Below are 20,799 nucleotides of genomic sequence, written 5' to 3'. Positions count from 1 at the left end.
CCATAATAAAGAAATATGTTTTAGTCTGACCACTAGCAGTTAGAATCTGTGTTCCCTTCCCTTCTGCTTTCCTGTCACTGCTTTTGGCACAGTGTCCCAGACCTTGCCAGAGAGCTGAAACCAGCTGACTCCTGGAAGTGGCTGTTGAAAGATTATTGAAAGATCTGGTTCCTTGGCTCTACAAAGCCTTCTTGTAGTGTGGCCAAAGCCAGGGAGTATTTCCAGGCCACTCTGTTACTCTTTGCAAACTGGGCATGTCCCACATGATGCCAGCTGCAAAATCAAAGCAGAGTAGATTACACCCTCACTGACCGTTTCTTATCCAAGCTCTCCCCATTTTGAAGTGATCGTATTTTCCTATGTGCCAAAGGCTCAAACATCATTATGTCTAGACCTAATGGTCTAATTAAATGAGCTTTAACGAATGTAGCTCAAACACCAAGAGGGGAAGATGCAGCAACTCTCTGTGCGCTCTGTGATACCCCAGTTCCACTGAGAGAAGTGTCAAGTCATTGCCTTGGCCAGGCACAGTTTTATCACACCTCTGGCAGCTGGGTCAGCACCTTCACAGCAGGACAGAGCTCCCAGCCTGAGGAATTCACAGCTAAAACAGACAAGGCAGAGAAACAAAATCAGAAAACACAAACAGAACTGAGTGGTTCCGTGGAGTCCAGCAGGAATGGCGAGTGTGAAGGGTAAATACCTGAAGTCACAGGCTGGTAGCTGCTTTTATTAGCAGTGGAAACTCTGCCTTGGAGAGAGCAGAGGCAGAAAAGCTGAGGTTAAGTTCATAAACTGAGTGTTTGTTCCTCTTCCCTTCAGTGACTCCGTGACATGTTATGGTGTCATTCTTGTAAATGTTTCAAAGTAAAGTTTCTGAACAACAGTGCTGTGCCATAGTCCTGTGTGGGGAGGGCTGCACAAACATCTCCTCGAGGAAAATCCAACCAGAGCTTGTGTTTACTTGGTTTGTCCTTAAAACCAGCAGTCAGCTGCAACTTTCAGCCATAACTCCCTTATTAAAAATGAACTTTTTACTTTAAACACAGTACATCTTGTAAAAGGCAAATCAGTAGAGTAACCCAGAGTACTGCAGGCAACAGCTGTAGGACACAATCTGACGGCAGAAAGTTGAGAACAGTATTTTGGCAGTTATATGATCAGCAAATCCTTCACTTTTTGTTACTAATGGCCCTGAGCTTTAAAGACTTGAGACTTCCCACCACCAGGTAACACAAAATTAAGAAATCAAGGAACCACTGCTTTCGACATTAAAGGCTATTACCTAAAAAATAAATAAGCTGTTTCATATTATTTTTTAAAGGCTACAGTAATAGGATAACTCTTCTCAGAGTTACAATGAGTTAACAATAGTCTCAGTGACCTCACAGCTCTTACTAAAGATATAGGAATATGGTTAAGCATAAAGAGTACCTGGAAAAGGTACTAAATATTTATCTCTGCCTTCCCTTGGGCTGTGGGTTGGGGTGCTCAGCTCTGTTCCAGGCTGGGATTCATAAAGCACCCATGCTTAGAAAGGTTACAGAGGGAGAAAAGAGGAGATGAAGCCACAGATGCTTCTGTTACACAGGGGTATAGAACAAACATAAAGATTTTGCTAATCTGTTACTATTTTTTATTAACAGAATTTTTACAGTTAGGAACAAACTTTATGCAATCACTAAGTACTGAATTTACAAATAAACCAGAGATTTTTGGAACCAACCTATTTGTCCTTATAAGATGACTAGTTCTCTAAAATGATGATCAGTTCTCTAAAATGACACGTGATTCACTTCAATTACAAAATAAACTAAAATATATTTTCTTAGCGGACAAAAGGGCAACAGATAATTTAGTACTGAAATTGCTGCTTTCACCACAGCCTGCCAAGTATATTTTCCCTCAGACAGTGCAAGTGGTTTTTTTAAAGGTTTTCCACTCCGGATTTGTGTGGCAAATGCTTTAATTAAGACTGATACATCGCATTTGTTTGGCGGTGACTGGTGGGAGCTGTAGGTTGGCCTGCATTGCCCTCTAGCGCTGCCGGCCCCACCGCAGTGATGTCACTGCACAGGCACGGTGACATCGGAGCCAGCTCACGCAGAGCTGGAAATGCTGACAAACCTTCCTGGAGCCTCACAGGGACATCCCTCCAACACAGCCACACACACGCTCCAGGGAAAACTCTAAAACCTGTCCTGTCTTCCAGGGGCGCCGTGATCGAAAGCGCTGCCTTCAGCTCCAGCCAAGATTTCTGCCTGCTCATTTGAGTTTCAACGAGTCCGTATGAGAAATTAAGCAAGTTTGAACAGCCTGCTGCTTCTGACAGGCTCCCGAGGACTCCACGCTGGGCAGCTTTTACGTGCTCAGAGCTGACAGCCCTCAGGGGAGATGAGTTCTCCACCTCTCACAGGCCAGGGCTCTGCAGCAACTTCTTGGGTCAAGAGATGACTTTGAACTGACTCAAACCATCGGCGTGTTGAGTGAGGGACCCAATCATAACTTGCTATGGAGGATGATTTTTAAGATGAATACCTACTTTGGCGATAAATCCAATACATCGATACCTGGATATTTGAAAGTGTCTGCACTAAATAATGGCAATTTTTCTGCCAACAACTCCAATGAGACAGCAACTAACCTGGATTCACCTGCCTTGGCTACCAGTAGGGCAATAATTGTGGGGCTGATCCTCGGTGCCTTTATCCTCTTTGCTATCATAGGTAATATCTTGGTAATTCTCTCTGTTGCTTGCAATAGACATTTAAGAATCCCTACAAACTATTTCATCATTAACCTCGCAATAGCAGATTTGCTGCTGAGTTTTACAGTCCTTCCGTTCTCTGCTACACTGGAAGTCCTCGGCTACTGGGTTTTGGGGAGGATATTTTGTGATATCTGGGCAGCAGTTGATGTGCTGTGCTGCACAGCCTCCATTTTAAGTTTATGTGCAATTTCTATTGATAGATATATAGGGGTACGTTATTCTCTGCAGTACCCAACACTGGTAACAAGAAGAAGGGCAATTTTAGCTCTCCTGGGTGTCTGGATCCTTTCCATGGTGATTTCCATTGGGCCTCTTCTGGGCTGGAAGGAACCAGCTCCCAAGGACGACAAGGAGTGCCGCATCACCGAGGAACCCTTCTATGCTTTGTTTTCTTCCTTGGGGTCATTTTATATTCCTTTAATTGTCATCCTCGTGATGTACTGTCGGGTCTACATAGTGGCCAAAAGGACTACTAAAAACCTGGAAGCCGGGGTGATGAAAGAAATGTCCAATTCCAAAGAGCTGACTTTACGGATTCATTACAAGAATGTTCATGAGGACACCCTAAACAACACCAAATCCAAGGGTCACAATCCCAGGAACTCCTTAGCTTTCAAACTTTTAAAATTCTCTAGAGAAAAGAAGGCAGCCAAGACGTTGGGAATTGTGGTTGGCATGTTTATCCTGTGCTGGCTACCTTTCTTCATTGTTCTGCCACTAGGTAAGTTGGAAATCAGGGGGTTGTGAGGGGAGGGGGAGGAAAGTGGGTTAGTTGGGTACTACAGAAATATCATCGAAAAAAGATCAAATGAATGAGAAGTAGATAGTGTTGTGGGAACTTCGGTGAACAGAGGAAAGGAAGGGAACTCCTAATGTGGGCTTTTGCAGAGTCCTGCTGAAGCTTTGTGAAGTGTGCAGAAAGCTGCTCACCTGGAGTCCTCAGTGATGGGCAGATGTCAAATCAGGGTACAATACCAACAGAGTTTATATGTTAAATCCCCCTTTTTTCATTTGAATTAGGTTTCAGAAACATTATCATAGGATGCTTTGCCAAAAATCCTACATAAGAACAGAGAGAGTTTCAGCACTGAAATGTTCTTGGTTCAGTTCACTGCTCAGTGTCTGGGACTTCTGGCATTATTAGGAGCCTTAAATGAAAATTAACCTGATCTAATGATGAGATGAAAAACTTCCCTGAGCTTTGGGAAGCTGAAAAATTCTAGTTCTCAGTTCAAACATTACGGATCAAATCCCAAAAGCAAAGACAAAGATCCCCACAGATCCCCACAGATCCCCGCAGGAAAGTTCTCATCGGTTTCTACAGGTCTTAGCTGAGGCACTTTGGGACATTGCCATGTGAGCTTTTGGCAGCTACTTTATGCACTTTCATCTTCAAAATATTATTAAAGTATTTGATGTGGCCTTAACACATTGCTCTGTGCTCCCAAATCCTTGTGACATTTCCTTGCATTGTTTTTAATGCTAACACTGCCCCTGAAGTGGAGAATCTCAAGACATTCAGTTCCTACACTCTCAGAAATATCTGTCCAAAATTCATTTCTCTGAGACAGTCTGACAGCCTAAATATGGAAAGAGCTGGGAAAAGAAAAGGGAGAGAAAGCCTTTATTAATGTTCTATGTTTGTGTTTACTTAGTTACCCTACCAAAACATTTCTGATTGAGTGGTAAGCGAATATTTTTAGAGACACTTTTAGAAAATTGAATTGAGTTCAGCAACGTGTTCCTGGTGAAGTGTTACAGAATGATAATTTCAGTGAACGTGTAACGTCATTTAGACTAAAATCTTTACTGCAGGACAACTAATTCAGCTACTGCAGTACAACTTCTCTAACTTATTGTACTATAGACTTTAAAATCTTTACAATTCAAGATCTGCATAAAGGTAATGTTAAGGATGTGAAAAATTCTGAAGAAGGAAAACTGTGAGCAAAGTTCTCTTTGGCTACTGACGTTTAAGTCCTTGTGCTGGCTCTTAAAGCAAGTTTATAACACAGAGCAAGTTTCCAATTATTGCAAAAATACTTACCTGTGGATAGAAACATATTTCCACCATATGGTACCAGTGGTAGTACTAGATATGCAGCTAGTAGGTTGTGATCCGATAAAGTAGATTCCCTCCTTGATTTTGAATATTTGAAGAAATAAAAAAGCAAATGTGAACTCAGCAGAGCATGTCTGTAGCTATCAGGAGCCAGTATAGCTTCTGAGACTCCTCACCCAACACAGATGCAGAGCAGTCCACTAGAAACATTATGGTCACAGGGCAGAAGCAATGTGAGACACAAACAAGTTTCTTTCTGAAAGAGCATCAGTTTTCCCTTTGAGAAGTTTCCAAAACTCCTGGGTTTCCCTGGCAGATTTAGTGAGTCATTGTTTAAGACACCTGAGGGGAGAATTTATTGCTTGACAGAATACAGTTTAATCTCCCTCACAAATTGTGCCCCATGGGGTGCCAGGCTGGGAGCCTCCAGCACAGCAGAGCATGTCTGGCAGAAGGGCTGGGTGGGCTGGGGGTTAAAGCCACTGCTGGGGGCTCTGACCCAACCCAGAGCGAGTGCTGCAACCCCAACACCCCCAGGTCAGTGCTGGGAGCACTTGGTACTCACAGAGCTGGGGGGCAGAGGGGGCTGAGGAGTGTGTGTCAGTTAGAGGAGTGAAAAAAACCAACATCTTAGCGTTGCAATACAGACTGCTGCCTTTCCCGGCCCCTGTCCAGAAATCCTCTGTCTAAAAAAAGGGGGGAAAGTATCCATAGTATCCAATGCAGCATAAAAATGCATTTAAATAGGAGATACTTCGCCTTTGTTCTGCGGACTAGGAACAGGGATGGTTTTGTTCCTTGTCCCTGATCTCTCTTTTTTTTTTTTTTTAATTTATTACCCAGCACACTCCAGAATCCAGTATTTTTTATCTCTGTGTCTCAGTGCAGAGTTAATTAACGATGTTAGACATGACTAAAGCATTGCTCACTAAAACAGGTAGGGAAAAGCCCTTTTCTTCACTTGCATAATGCAGCTGTCCTTACCTGCAGGAGAGGGTAAAGCAGTGCAGAAAGAATCCTTAAAGAGCTCTCTGTGTGCTGCACTCTTCTTACCAGAAACGTTTTGCTTTATGTCTTGAAGACACACAATTAAATGAAATGCTATTAAAGACTCTTTCAGAAAGCACCCAAGGGTATGAAATCAATTTCTGTGATAGGAAACTGTAGAAATCAAAAGGCACTGATGGTGTCCCAAGGTGTCTCCATAGGTGTCCGGGACTGTCCAGACTAGATACTCACCTCCACTCACTGCAAGCATAAGCTTCTTTCTTAGCCTCCACTTCTCACACCTTATATTTGCACCATTATCCCAAATCATACTCTCACACCTGCATCTTTCCTATTTATTTTTCTGCCCCTTGTTTCCCTCAGTAATGTCATGACTCTGCAGAATGATGTTAAAGAGCAGCTCTGGATTTCTGGGGATCCAACCACAAAACATTTGACAAGTTGGTGACTTAGTTTGCAGCATCCCAGACCCATGTATTACCAAATCTGCTTACATGCAGTGGAGTTTCCTTCGTGTTAAGAGTGTTCTCAGCTCTTCTTTGCCAGACAAAATTTTATTCTTCCATTCTGGCATTTCAATATACTCTACAGCTGCCCATTTTGATATTCCAGACAAAGGATTATTGCATCAGGTGGCAGATATGCACTGGGAACAGATGTGGTGCTGAAAGCAGCCGCATTGCTTGAATAAATATTCTGTGACAAATGAAAAGAAATAATATTAACGCTTACAGAGTGTTTTTCAAGCAAAAATCCAAAGGTTTTGCAGGGAAAGATCTGGCAGAGCCCTGTACACACTGCAGGGAGGAATTACAGCACTGACACCATGATGGACTGAGCACCATTAAACCATCAGCACGAAGAATTACCACCGTCTGGTTTTGTAGCACTGAACCATTCCATCTTCAGTGTTAAGCAACTGATGATGCAGCAAAACTGGTATCAAAGAGAGTCATGTGAGAAATTTTTTATTCCTGTAGCTACTGGATATTCTTTCCAGATAGCAGTGGAGCTGCAGAACATCCTTGTTGCACACATTCATAAACACTCCGTGGCTTTGTAAACAGTTATCCTGCCACTCAAAATTATTTGTGACACAACATAAAAAAATAAACTAAAGACATACGTGTCTTTGAGAGAACTTCTTATGCCATAAATTCAGTGACTCAGCTTTGAAAAGTAAATATCTTGCTTCTTTAAAATAAATGTTTCTTTTCATCCCCCTTATACAAACCCTTCCTTCGGCATCAGGACTACATTAAACATGCATTGCTGAAAAACACTGAGCAAAATAGATTCTTTTAATGACTAAAGCCCTGCAGAAATAAGCTAACACTCATTAAAACACTGGCCTTTAAACAGGGGAGTATCCAATTTTATTACAATACCTTTATTAAAAAAATTAATCCAAAATGAAGGATCATATGTTTCCCTCTGGCTACTAAGTACAGGTTTAGTCTCATTCCTGTCGAGATATGGGCTTGTCGGTCTTCTCTCAGACACATCCCACACACACAAAGGGAAAATTTCCCATCTCCACCACTTTCACCAGAGTACATTAACTTCCCCAGATACTGCTTAACTCCAGTGGAAATCAGCAGAGCAGTATTCACTTCCCATTTTAGAGCTTAAGTCCTCCTGCTCCCACAAAACCTGGAGTCTTATCCACTGGAGTTAGAAACAAAATTCATGTAACTTAACTGACAGTGGGATAAGGTCCCAGGAGCCCCAGGATGAAGGCACAATTGGTATGACCATTTTTAGGTATTAAGCTTTTGAAACCTTTTTATAAAATAATAAAAAAGAACATAAAAACATCTGCATGCTACAGGTCAGCCCACACAAAATTATTCTTAAAATGTTATTGAAGTACAAAATGTAGATTTATGTTACATGAGGCCAACCTCTGCATCTCTGTATCAAGAATACCAAATTAGGTCCCTTACTTTCCCATGGGAAGCACTTGCAGGCATTAGGTCTGTCAATGCTACTGGGTTCTGCTTTCTGAAAGGCTTTAGGCCTGGTTTGTCTTCCACCTCGTTTCAGTCTTCTCTCCTTTTGCCCTGCCTAACTGGTCCAGCTCTCTAGACTTGATGTCCTGAAGTTAATAGTTACACAGAATTCATATAAATCACTGCTATATGTGGCAATCTGCCCCTCTGCCCACTGGCAGGTCAATCTTTGTGCAAAGTTCAATGGCACGGGTGACAGCAGGGAATGTACAATTAAACATCATAAGGGCATTTACTGACCAGTACAGTGTGTTTTGCCACGTGGGGAGGACCAGATTATTTCAAGGTGATTCATTTTCCTACTGAAAAAGCCTCCCTTAAGCCCTGGTTTAATCCTTTTGCTTTACAAAGGGTGTCCATTACCAGTCACTTACAGACTTCTGGATTTTAGAACAAAGTTGTTTGTTATCAAAGCAGGTGAAACCACACAAATTCCTGTGTACTTCCTCTGTAAGGTTTTGATTTGCATGTCAGGGGAACAAAGGGAAATCTCACAGTGTACTGTCTTGCAAAAACAAACACACAAAGCAATACACACAAAAAAATACGGTGCAATCAACTCGAGTTGACTTCTCAGCCTCAGAGATTGCAGTAACTCTGTCTCAGGTGGTCAGAGAGCTCCAAGGAAAATCCAATTCAGGACTGAGCCACTGGGCAGCAATAGGAAATCTCAAAACTATTGAAATCAAAGACAAGAGAGAAGGGATAATTTCAGGGGAAACACTACTTTCAGCAAGGCAGTTGGAACACAAGGTCCTTGTGCCAGAGGCGTTGGCAAACACTTGTGCTATTGCTTGAGCTGGTGCTAATGAGGAAAGTCCTGAGCAAAGTTACACAGGTCCTAAAGCATCGAGGCCACACCTCAGGGTCTCAGGGGCTTTAGGGCACCTACCTGTGAAATACTGACATGAGCAAGAAGTGAGGAGTTTTTTCACATCTTTACTGAAGTGCTTCTCCACTGACCACTGCAAGATTTTGAGATATTTTGACAGGCTTTTGGATGATCCTTAGAAACCAGACAGCAATAACCATCTATGTCTGAGTGACAAAAGAGAAAAACTGCACTGGAAGTTCATACAGTACCTATGCAGTTGTGTTATTCAATTCCATGCTACAGGCTGTTATCTACTAACAATGGCCAAGAGAGATGTCTCTGTTATAAGTCAGAAGAGGAGAAAACACCAAAACATGTTTAGTAATTGTAGATATTTAAGTGTAATAAATGAAATGTCAGCAGACTTAGATTAGCTTTTCTAGACTCTCTCAATCATCTAATTTTTTGCAAAACAAGAATAAGCTTGGCCTGTGTTCTGTCTAGTTTGGAAGCTGCAGAAGTTTCTAATTCTTTTGGACAAAATAATAACAACATTAGTGCCATGTTTCTGTCCCTTACTACTGTCAGTTTTAGGTACCAAACAAGATTCTTATCAAAACTGATCTTGATTTCACACTGTTTGTGTGAGGGCAACACAATTTAAGCACAAGTGAGCTCTCTCAATGGTGAAAGTCAGCACAGCTATTCTGGACTGAGAAGTGGTGCCCATGTTAGTTTTGGGGTTAAATACACAGGCACTGTCCCCGTAAAAATGCAAATATTGCTGCTCTGCCTTGCAATTGCTTGTAATATAAGAAGGTGTAGCAAGTCTGGGGTTTAGTAAAAAGACCTGATCCCTCCCTGTACTCCTTGAAGGGAGGTAAAGTCCTGATTTTATTTTTGACATTCTAGATAAGTTTCTATTTTTTGGAGCCTTTAAAAAGCTCTCAAATGTGAATGAAGTTCCTGCTGGTCTGATACAAGTGATTTGTTCATCTGCAATATGAGGGCACTGCTGTAGGTACTCAGTTCTAGGACAGAAATTCCTCACAACCAGGACACTTTGGAGCAATGACCAACCTCGCCCAGTGGAAGGTGTCCCTGCCCACAGCAGTTATTCCTTATTTGATATTTCCCCTTCCTCAGAAGCAAAGTGCTACACATGCACACACACACACAAGATACCCACAAGCACAGGAGTAGTGTGTTGGTGACTGCTGGGTTCCTGGGACTGTCCTCCAGCCTGGCAGCCCAGGTACTGCTGGGATGTGCAGCACAAGGCATCCCACAGAGACACCAACATGCCAAATAACCACAACCAAACACTACCCATTGTTATTTATTTGTATTAGTTATAATTTAACCATCTTTCATCTTCTTTATTGAATTTTATTCTGTTGATTTTGGACGCTTTCCTATTTCTCAAGATCTATTTTCTCTGTTTTCTAACTGTTTTCACTGTTATCCTAATCCTCTTCTCCAGAAGGCCTGCACTTCATCCCAGCTTGATCAACTCGTAATTTTATAACCATACTCTCTATTTCATCCTCTACTGTTTGTAAACTGTGGGGTATTTTTCCTATATTAAATAAGTCCAGGGGAATGTAAACAAACACTGAATGCTGGAAGGGAAGGAATCAGGAGCTCTAGAAATCCAATTAGCTTTAAAACCTTGGCACGCTGACTTGGCGAAGCATGTGGTGAAAGGGACCACAAAAGCTTAAATAAAGGACAACCACATCCTTTCTCTAAATTTGTAATAACTCTGGGCAGAGGCAGATTATTACTTCTAGAGGGAGAATTTTACTAGCGGTGCACATGGTGGCTGTAACTCAGCCATGAGCAGCTTCCAGCAGTCCCGGCTGCTGCAGGAATCACAGCAGGAACACGGGGAAGAAGAGGAGGTTCCCAGACAGACCCTCAGCAGCCACCCAGAGCCAAGCACTGAGAATGTCTCTTGTTGGTCACAGCAAAAATCTGATCAGGTCACTTTCCATAGGAAGGCCAAGTTCCATCATAAAACAGATTTCTTGCAAAGCAATACTCATTTTTGCACAAGCTGTGTTCTGGAGGACAGATTGAGACAGGGTTTGATATTGGTGAAGCTTCCTGGTTTTCATGTTTCAGAACTCATCTGTTATCACTTGGTATTTTGCAATGCTTTTCCTCATTACAGCAATTTTTAAAACATTGGAATTTTTTCTTGTGGAGAACGTTGAAAAGCTCATATTTAACTCCAGTCAGAATGGCTCCAATCCGCACCAGAATGAAATCTCCCCTGAAATAAGAGGATGTGTTTGCCTTCCAAGGTTACCTTAACTATTTGAGTCTGATTAGACTCTGTAACTGAACTTCCAAATACTCCTTACCAATTCTCAAACTATTTCTATTTCATGGTGTTCAAACAAGAGGGGGATTTTCTCCAGAGTGGGAATATCCCCCCTCAGTGTTTCAAGTATGGAAACATTTCATTTTCTACCTGTTATCAGTGGGGACAAGAAGTTTCAAATTTTGTGGCTTTTCTTTAGTCTTCAGACAATGACAAAGCCGTGCAGTGGAGCTCTCTTGTCACCATCACTGGCATATCCACTGACACACAGCAAAGCACTCAAACAACTCCAGGCCATTGTATTGCAATAAAACCAGATGTTGTGTTTGTTCCAGGAAACAGAACACACACTCCCCCAGGTTGGCTCTCATCTAAGAAAAACTGGATTTAGAAAATTTTGAAATGTGACTCTTTTGTAACATGCAGAAAACAGCACCTGACTGCCCCAAACTCATCCATATCCATTTTTTCTCCTTAAATCCAGAGAATTCACAGTACTCCTGATCAACTATTATCTAGCCTAAGTATAAAATACTTGATTCTGAAGAAAACTGATGATTCTATGAGTAATTATAGGTCTCTTCCCAGGTCCACCGAAGTCCTTACGAGCCTTTCAAGGACTTCCACTGACTCCAGTGGAGTCTGAATTTTAATGTCTCAGTGATGCTCTGGGCAGATATTCTGCAGAATATGTGAGGACAATTAATATGCCAAATTGCTTCCCACAATGTTCCCTAATTTCATTAGGATGCTTTACTTACTTTCTCTGTAATAAAATATTCATTATAAAGAACCAGTCAGACTCGAAATGCAATTAGCTTCTACTAAATAAAATACTTCTTAATTTCTCTTTATGATATTTGCTATTGCTCAGTGTATTTCCAAACTGAACAGCTCTATGAAGTCTGGTGAGTGTGGTCAAAAAACTGATCAATCAAAACTCATCAAGTCAATTGATTTTCTGATATATTTCCTTTTCTCCATTTATTCTCCATGAGTAAAAGTCAGTAAAGTGCAGGAGTCATGAAGAACTGCTCTGAACCTTGTGATTTAAACCCTCCATTTTAACCCTAAAGGCCAGTGTGTTCCTTAGCTCCGAGGCAATGGGCAGACCCAGTTCTAGCTGGCACCATTCCCAAACACTGCCAGGGAAAAATCTATAGTTCTGGATTCACGGGACCTTCCCTGACTGTTAGTAGTGAGGAAGAGTCTTTCCGGAGAGCTGATACCAGCTCAGCATCTTATTTTCTCTCCTGAGCCACCTCAGGGAGCAGCTGGCACCCTGGGGAGGGCAGTGGATGTATGAGGAATGGCACAGACTCCCCTCTGGATTCCTGTGGAATGAGGAGGCTCCCAGCCCAGCTTTGCCATGCAGACACACTGTGCCGTGGCACGGAAGAGCTGTTTACCCAAGAGGATAGGAAGTGCTTTTGCATAGTTTTGAGGCCCAAGCCATGACCTCCACATTGCTGTGAGATGGGAAATATGCCCAGAATCACATCCCTCCCCACTCAGGCATCTGACAGCCACAACTGACTCAGCTGCTTTCACAGCCCAGTGAATCTGAAACCACTCCAGTGGAAAAGGTCAGGATGTGACATCCAGGCTGGGGTGTTGACTTCCATTTGAAAAAAATCTTCAAATCAAACTCCAGTTCTTGACATAAGAATTCTCCCCTGAATCCCCATTCCTTGATATACTTGAGCTAGACACAAAGGTGTTTACCCAGCTGGATAAATCCTGAATGCCTGTTTTGCTTTAAAAATGTCACACATTCTTTTCTACAGCCCCATTTGCTAAATTTAGCTGATCAATTGCCCCTGCTTTTAACACTAAAACTACAGGAAATGGATTTCCCAGTAGGGGTTTTTCATTTGGGCAGTCTCATTAGGAAAGTTATTTGGTTGTGAACAGAAGAGGAAGAACTCATAAAACAACCTCTTATTTTGGGTTACACCACTTTTATGAACACCTGAGATATGGGAAGTTCCACAACTAACTTCAGGTTTCAAGAGGTTTGTACTATGACAATAATCTGGATAAATGGAGGGATGTTTGAGGGCTGCCAGAGAGTATATTAGAAGCTATAAAGTATGTCTGGACACGCTCCTGGGAACATTTAGATATTTTCCTTCAAAAATGACCCTTGAAAGTCCTTTGCGGAATTATTCCATGTGTGTCTTGTACAACAGCTTGGATGGTGGAGTTTGATCTGTCATTGGGATCAGTACATGTTAGTGCAGCAGATGTGTACCCATAAACTGCATTTTAGTTTTTAATTCTACAGTAATTATGTGCTCCTTTGACTTTCGGATGATGAAGAGCATTTCATTATTAGCTTTAGAAATAACAAAAGTAACATTTTAGTAGCCAAAGACCAAAACTGAAAGCAACATGCATGAAAGATTTTTAATACACAGGTTCTAACAGCGATCTGATGTAACATTTGCCCTTCCTAGAGGCAGATAAACCAATTATCTCAGATGTTGTTTCTGCTTGTTTCCTGTGGACAGGATCTCTGTTTTCAGCTCTGAAGCCACCCGAAACAATTTTCAAGGTGATTTTTTGGCTTGGCTACTTCAACAGCTGCTTGAATCCCATCATCTACCCTTGCTCAAGCAAAGAGTTCAAGAGGGCTTTTATACAGATCCTGAAATGTCAGTGCCACCGTCGAAAGCAGCTGGGGTGGTGGCCCTACAGCTACAGAAACTGGAATCGGTGCTCCTTTGAACACCACAGGAAAGACTCTCTGGAGGACAGCACGAGTTTCCTGAGTGGCAGCCAGAGGACATTATCCTCGGCATCTCCCAGCCCCGGGTACGTGAGCAAAATCACTCACCCACAGCTGGAGATGTGCACATTCCAGGAATGGAAAAACTCCAGCTCCCTCCTGAGCCCTTTGCAGGATGGCAGTGGACAGAAGGAGCCGTGCCAGTTCTTCACCTTCAGCCTCTTCTCGGAGTGGAACGGACACGTCCCTGCCGGCAGCCAAGGCTCCAGCAACAGGGACTGTGAGGCCACCTGTGACACACTGAACTGCAAAGCTGCCTGTAGAGCAAACACCACATTGGAATGAACAGATCCCAACCAGTCTGTTCCCTTGGGACACCGACCTGTCTGACATTAGGCCCAGGTGAAGATGTGGACCTGTGCATGATTTCTCAGGATAGCACGGGAAGGACACCAGGGAGGAACAGGCAGATTTAAGTCACAGGAGTGGCCAAGTGCAGGGCCTAACCATATTCCCAGGCAGTTTCCAGAGAAACTACTGAAGCATGAAGAGAATGCAGGGAAAGTGCTGCATAAACCCAGGGAAGTGCACATCCAATTATTGAGCTGTCGTGGAAGTGCTGTGGAACGGCGAAACACATCTGTACATAGAAAGAATCCATAAACAGGGGGGTGGGCAGGGGCCATGTGTGAGTGGGTGGGTGTCCAGGTGTGCCAGCTGTGTGGATGGATGTCTGGAAGTGGCAGTGAGCAGTGCAGTCCTGATTGTTCCTCTCCAGGTCGCCCCTGACTTTGCCTGTAGTTCCGTATCGTTGCTGTACGTCACTGTACATTTGCACTTTAGAAACTGAAAACAATGTCAACCATTAAAGGAATTTCTCAACAATTTAAACACTTGCACCTATTACTGTAGGACTGGAATTCAGCCAAGTTTCCTTATCACCATTTTCACTTCAAAATAAAACACTCATAGCCTTTAAGTTTGCCATTGTGACTCCTAGGATGCAGTTGCTTCCCTGATCACCAGCATTTATAACTCCTCTATCCTTTACCAAGCTCTTCTTCGAAAGTCTGAAAATACCAGCAATGTGAGAGCTCACAATCTACATTTGAGCTCATCAGTAAGCATCCTCTAAACATACAGGCTGCCAAAGGATCTGATTTCTAAAAGCAACACTCATAAATCACTCCAAATACCTCATAAACAGTGTCGTGGGCACAGCACAAAAGAGCAGTGACCGCTGGAGGCCCAAAACAAGCTCCAGGACAAATATGCTCAGCCCTTGGTTCTTTTAGCAGGCTTTGAAAACAGTACTGGACATTTAGAGGCTTTACTTTACCTCTCAGATAAGAAGAGTCAAAACAATGGAGTAGTGTAAGTATCACTTCATTAATATTTTCCAGCTCAGTAATACAGTTCTTTAAGAGAATTCCTGACAATATCTTCTGGGACTTTTTAGGTCATGTTTGGAAGCTATTTTTATGCTTTGCAATTAAGTGTGAATCACATAACTGACTGATTTTTTTCACATGAAGTGGTACAAACTGTGACAATTAGTATTTACTCCTTTCTCCAACCGAGCCTTTCCTTACTAGGAATTGTAGTGACCTTTTTTAAAACTTGAAACAGGGAACAAACCATAAACTGATGTACTAAAAGTGCTTGGGGACAATTTAACAATGCTACATCCCAAGGGAGAGCCATTTCCTTAGTTTTTGTTTCCTTTCATGTGTATTCTTTCATCAAACAGCCAGGGGTGGATGTGGTGTGTGGTTAGATGATACATCCCCCAGCCCAGTGATAGGAAAGTCATGTTCCAGCATCTTCCCATGGTCCTATGCTATAGTAAGAACCACATAAGTATATTTTAAGTCCTATCTTGTTGCAGTATGGCCAATTTCCTACTTTAATAATTTCATTTTGATTGTGGAAAATGCAGTAATTTCCTCTTAAAAGGACAATGCTTATTAAATTTAAAAGTATTATAAAACAGTTAACAAACTCTTGTTGCTCACAGACTGATGTTGCCATAAGGAATATCACACCCAGCTGTGGTACACCAGTAGGAAGCTGTGCCCTTTGTGGCTCTGAAAGGCAGAGAACTGTGTTTCTGACCCACTGGTACACTTTTGGAGGGAATATACAATTGTCTGTCAAACACTTTCAGGTTTTGTAAAACTTCTTCCAAACTACAGAGAACTGGAAATGAATTTGTTTAATCTGACAGCACACTTCAGGTAAATTTTGAGTCACACAACTTGTATAGTGTAAAGTAAATTCAATATCTGTATTTGAGAAAGAAGTGATACTGCAAGGTTTGAGAATGAACAGCATTCTATTACTTTAAATACTTTAACTACATAGCTCTGAGAGACTGATAATTATTTTAATTAGCTTCTAGTCTTAACAAAGGCTGTGTGATCTCTGATCATCATTTAAGCTCCTTAAACAATGCTATAATTCTCTAATATAGATGAAATCAGAGAGGCTTTTATCCCATACTGAAGTACTTTAAGTACTTATCATCTTTGTGGATTTTTACACAAATGTTACAAAATGTAATGTTACAAAAACCACAAGGAAAGTTCCCTTACTGCTTCTTTCAAATGTATAAAAAGAGAATTTCAGCCATTTTAGCACTGGAAAAACCAGCATTCTGTAAACCTTGTAACTGATCAGGAGAAGACATGCATTAACAACACATTCAGTTCCTCAAAACACACAAATCAGATACCAAAATCGTCAGAGAGCAAAAGACCCAAAGACACATGTCCTGCAATACCTAATATATACTTCAAATAGAATTTTAATAAACTGTGTCTCGTTCTTAAAATTAAATTTCAATACTAGAGAGCCTACAGCTTGTAGGTGTAGCAAACATAAGATGGGAAGATTCCTAATATTTCTCTAAAATACATTTCTCCAAGCTCTTTATAGCCATGTGTGATACTACATGTCTTCTCTCTTCTTTTAAGCTCTTTACTTTTTGTCTCACGAATTCCCCTTTTGGTACAGCAACACTGTACCAGTGGGGTCCCATCCATACAAATATGTAAACTATGGAAGATTTCAAAAGTCCCATCACATTTGCTCATAAGTTGCCGACAATACCTGCTTCGCTGGAGGTACAGGCAATAAAATTGATTGTATAAAATGGGAAAAAAAACCCACATGGATCTGAAGGAGGGACTATGAAGGTTACAGAGGAGAAAGTCTCATATGCCACCTTAAAATATGAAACTTTCGCAGGACCACCTGACTTCTCCAGAACAAATCTATTCTAAATATCTTTATTTTTACCACTGGAATATTTTACGACCTCCACCAGGCAAGGCTAGCCCAAATGAGGCCATACAAAATCACCCTCTTCCTTTTGTTAGTCCTTCATTTGTTGCAATGTTTTCCTTTAAAGGAAAAACTATTTGGACCAGGGCATGATCATAAACCCTTGTGGGACAAGCCCATATTAGCCCATATTTTAGTACAGCCAAAATTATTTTGCCAAGCAGAACATCCAGGATCCAGTGCAGTGGCACATGATGATGGTCTGCCCAATGCAACTACACTCCATCATGGGTATTTTTTATGCTTATTAACAGGCCTTCTGATGAACCCCAAATAGATTTGCCTCCAAATAGGAGCTTTTGCCATTTAACACAGAAGGGGTTCATAAAACACTGTGAATTTCTCCAGGCTAAGCTACTGTGTGGAGCTTAATCCCTACCTAGGGGCTTGTCCAAAGCCATTCAGGGGAGAGCCACAGCTGTAATGGCTCAGGGAGCTTTGGTACAGCCCAGCTGCACACAAATTAAACCCATTAGGCTTCAGTGCACTTAGCTATCACAAAAGTGCTGCTTATTTTTGAAAAGTGTTATGGTAAAATCAATCCAGCTGAATGAGACTGACACTGTAAAGCATTCTACATTCTTTACTCTCTGGGAATGTAGTTTTCTATTATCTTTTCAAATGTGCCAGGGAGAGAAGAGGGGACATTAATATTATAAAGTACAGTTCTAGTTTGAAAAAATGTCAAAACAGCAACTTCTTATTCAACAGATGAGCTCTGAGCTCTCAGTTTCTGTGCTTGACTTTCCCCTCACAGAAATGAGCATAAAATTGCACAGCACAGTAGATAATCATCCACAGAACTATTGGTATACTGGCATCCACTTATTCCTTATCCCACAAATTTACCAGCTCATTCCCACGAGAATACACTGGATTCTGCTTTGATACATCCAACAACAGATTTGCTCACCTCCTTCCCAACCCCCCTGCAGTGCTCTGGCTCATCACTCCATAGGGCAGAACATGGTCCTGTGGGGATGGTGCATCCCACAAACACCAGTTTTACCCTGAAGTGCTCAGAAAGAAACACTTCAGAATAAGGACACACACTGCACTGGTTTATCTCACTTTAAAGGAACCCAAAAATGTTTCCACCCACTACATTTTTTTTGGGACTGGGAGTGGTCCTAGCTACTTGTGCAAAAGCTAAGTCATGATTCCAAGGAGCAGTGAGAACACTTGAAGTGGTGACATAGGGGTCAAGGCACCAACCTGGGAAAATCCTGCCTCTGCCTTAATGGTTTTGTGTTTCACTTCCCTAAATAGAGGGAAGAGAACCCAATTAGAGCCTTTTCTCAGGAGACCTTTCTAAAGCTGTCCCTTGATCAATCTCAAAGCCTGCTGGCTTCTAACTTGCACATTCTGACTGGTGAGTCAGCACACACAGCCCAGGGCCAATCAAGTCACATGGGCTTGTTTACCTACTAAGATTTGGCAATGTGGAACAGGACATGTGGGAGGATAATGTGGGAGACAAATGAGAGTGCTGAAAACACCAAGAGAAAGGGAGAAGTGCTGAAAGATAAAGGTTGTAAATCCATAAATCAGCGTTTATTCATCTTAATGACATGATAACTTGTTGTATTGTGTTTATCTGGTTGGTCTGTCACTAAAATGAGGAGAAAAACAAAGTGTCTCTGCAGGAAAAAGCAGGGTTATTATGTCAATTTATGTCACCACAACATGGACAGATGCCCCTGCACCCCTCTGTTCTCCTGCCTGGGCTGTAAACAGCAGAAAGGTAGGTTCCATTTCTACTCAGTTATAATCTATGGCTTTGTTTTTTTCCTAGAATAGCCAAAATTTCATTAATTAAAGTTAGTTTAAAATTAAAGTTGCATTTTTTATTTATTCCTCCACGGAGATTGCAAACATTAGTCACTTCACGTTTCCATCAGCACCACTGAGGGTATAAGAGGCAGCAAGGCCCAAATCAAAGCCACAGGTAGGGCACAAAATCCCACCAGATGAGTCAGTGACAACACCATGGCAAATCCTGCTTTAGAAACTCTAATGATGTGATTGGCACAGTTTTGAGCTCAAATGAGGCAAATTCATTTACACCTGCTGAATAATGAGCATCTTGCCTCTGCAAAATATGTAAAGAGTGATAAAGGCAAAGAATTGTCTTCATAAAATAAGGCTGGATCCTTATTTTATACTCTGTGAAGTTGAGTCAAACCAGAGAAAATAATGGAAAGCTTGACAAAAATTGTGGGATATGGTTGTTCCAACAAGTGGAAGGTGATAGGGAAAGGAAGTCTGGAGTTGTTACTGGAAATTTTTTATATCAAAACATCTTAGCTTGACCAGTGAAGAATATGCTCCCTGTCTAGTAATTCTCACAATCTTTATAGGACTACAGCCAAGACTTAGAGAGAAAGAGAAAGGATGTTCAACATTAATAAGAATCGTTCACAATTTCTTTAATAAGCCAGCCTAAAAGGCGGATGTAGTAAAACTTTAATTTATAGCTGCGATTAAAAAGCCTTTAATTGCCTATTTCACAACTTCCTTTCAAATGTTCTTTGGGAAGCACAATAATCTGATTCCACTGAGACTTGTGTGCAAATGTTTAATTCTAGTGAAGAACCTGAACTTTCTACGACCTCTGGAAAATGGTAATTATTTTTTCTCTGCTTGATTTGTTGAGCTTTGGTTTCTGCACTGTGAAGATCAAAAAAGCTGTCCCAAGAAGTAAATTTAACATATGGTCTGGAGCCTGAGGTAATTGTGCAACAGTTCATCCCTCTCCTGGTCAGCTCAGAGTCCAGTCTGACAGTACTGTAACACAGTGGAGGTTCAGCCCTGATTTCACTAAACTGGATCCGTTTTACAGGGAAATTGGAAAATCCAACATCGCCATCTATTGGATTTGTATTGCGCGGGAGAGTCACAAATACTCTAATCCAGCAAAGAGTTCCCTGGATTTTACACACCACAAATCCAACCTCTTAAGCAGTAAGACTTTTCCCTAAGGCAGAAAGATAACTTGGATCTCCTGGGATTTCTACTGTCTCTTCCAGAAGTGACGAGTCCCCAAAGCTCCGTTTGCTTTATCAAAACATTGTTTTTTTACAATAAAGCCAACTGGCAAGTTTACAGAAAAGCAGGTTAAGTAACTGTATTCTGCTGCTGCCGCCTTTAAAAATCCCCTCCATAAACTTGTAAATGCTTAAAGTGGTAATTTGATTTCCACTGAAATTCATGTGTCTTGAAGTTTTGTTCTGCTTTATTTTTAAAAAAGAAGAGAGGAAATGCTGTTCAGGCAACTCAGGACTAGAATCTGTTAAAAAAAGCTCCTTCTTTGACTGAGAGCTTTCAGATACAATGCGTATTCTCTAAGTAGAAACTCTTTCACCTACTCTTCATTTCTAAAATAATTCACCTCTTCTGCAAAACACAAGTTTAATAATAATAATAGAAGCTATTTTCCAGAACGCTGAGTTTTAGCAACACAAATTGTTACACAGCTCAGTCCATGGGCCTCATGTTGGCTCTACCTTATGAATTTTCTGCTGTAAATATTTAAGTATTTAATTATTTTAGTATTTAAGAACGTCTAAAGTGCAAAACTCAAGTGCATAACCTCCTAAGTCTCTGGCTGTTTGAATCTAAGTTTTATTCCATTTACTGGCAAAATTTAAGCCTCCCTTCATGGTCTGATTTGAAACAAAGAAATTAACGTTGACTGATTCTAAGTTACACAATTCTCATAATTTAAT

The 20,799-nt window shown here is 41.4% G+C and overlaps 2 protein-coding genes across 2 annotated transcripts in view; both read left to right on the top strand.

Moving 5' to 3' along the window:
• The window catches only part of LOC127473848 (sulfate transporter-like), a 335,874-nt gene that overhangs the window by 258,937 nt on the left and 56,138 nt on the right, over nucleotides 1-20,799 (top strand). The window lies entirely within an intron of this gene.
• On the top strand, nucleotides 1,906-14,617 carry ADRA1B (adrenoceptor alpha 1B). Its single transcript, XM_051793973.1, has 2 exons — nucleotides 1,906-3,491; nucleotides 13,509-14,617. The coding sequence occupies exons 1-2, from the start codon at nucleotides 2,519-2,521 to the stop codon at nucleotides 14,069-14,071; spliced, it is 1,536 nt and encodes a 511-aa protein (XP_051649933.1). The 5' UTR covers nucleotides 1,906-2,518; the 3' UTR covers nucleotides 14,072-14,617.

Source organism: Manacus candei, unplaced genomic scaffold (assembly GCF_025592945.1).
Source record: "Manacus candei isolate 608988 ecotype Guabito, Panama unplaced genomic scaffold, ASM2559294v1 h1tg000037l, whole genome shotgun sequence".
Classification (NCBI taxonomy): Eukaryota; Metazoa; Chordata; class Aves; order Passeriformes; family Pipridae; genus Manacus; species Manacus candei.
Note: the sequence above shows the minus strand (reverse complement) of the source record. Positions and strands in the feature narration are given on the sequence as shown.

Coding starts and splice junctions, on each gene's coding strand:
- ADRA1B (XM_051793973.1), top strand. CDS start 2,519: ATGATTTTTAAGATGAATACCTACTTTGGCGATAAATCCAATACATCG. Junction 3,492..13,508: donor CTTCATTGTTCTGCCACTAG/GTAAGTTGGAAA, acceptor TCCTGTGGACAG/GATCTCTGTTTTCAGCTCTG.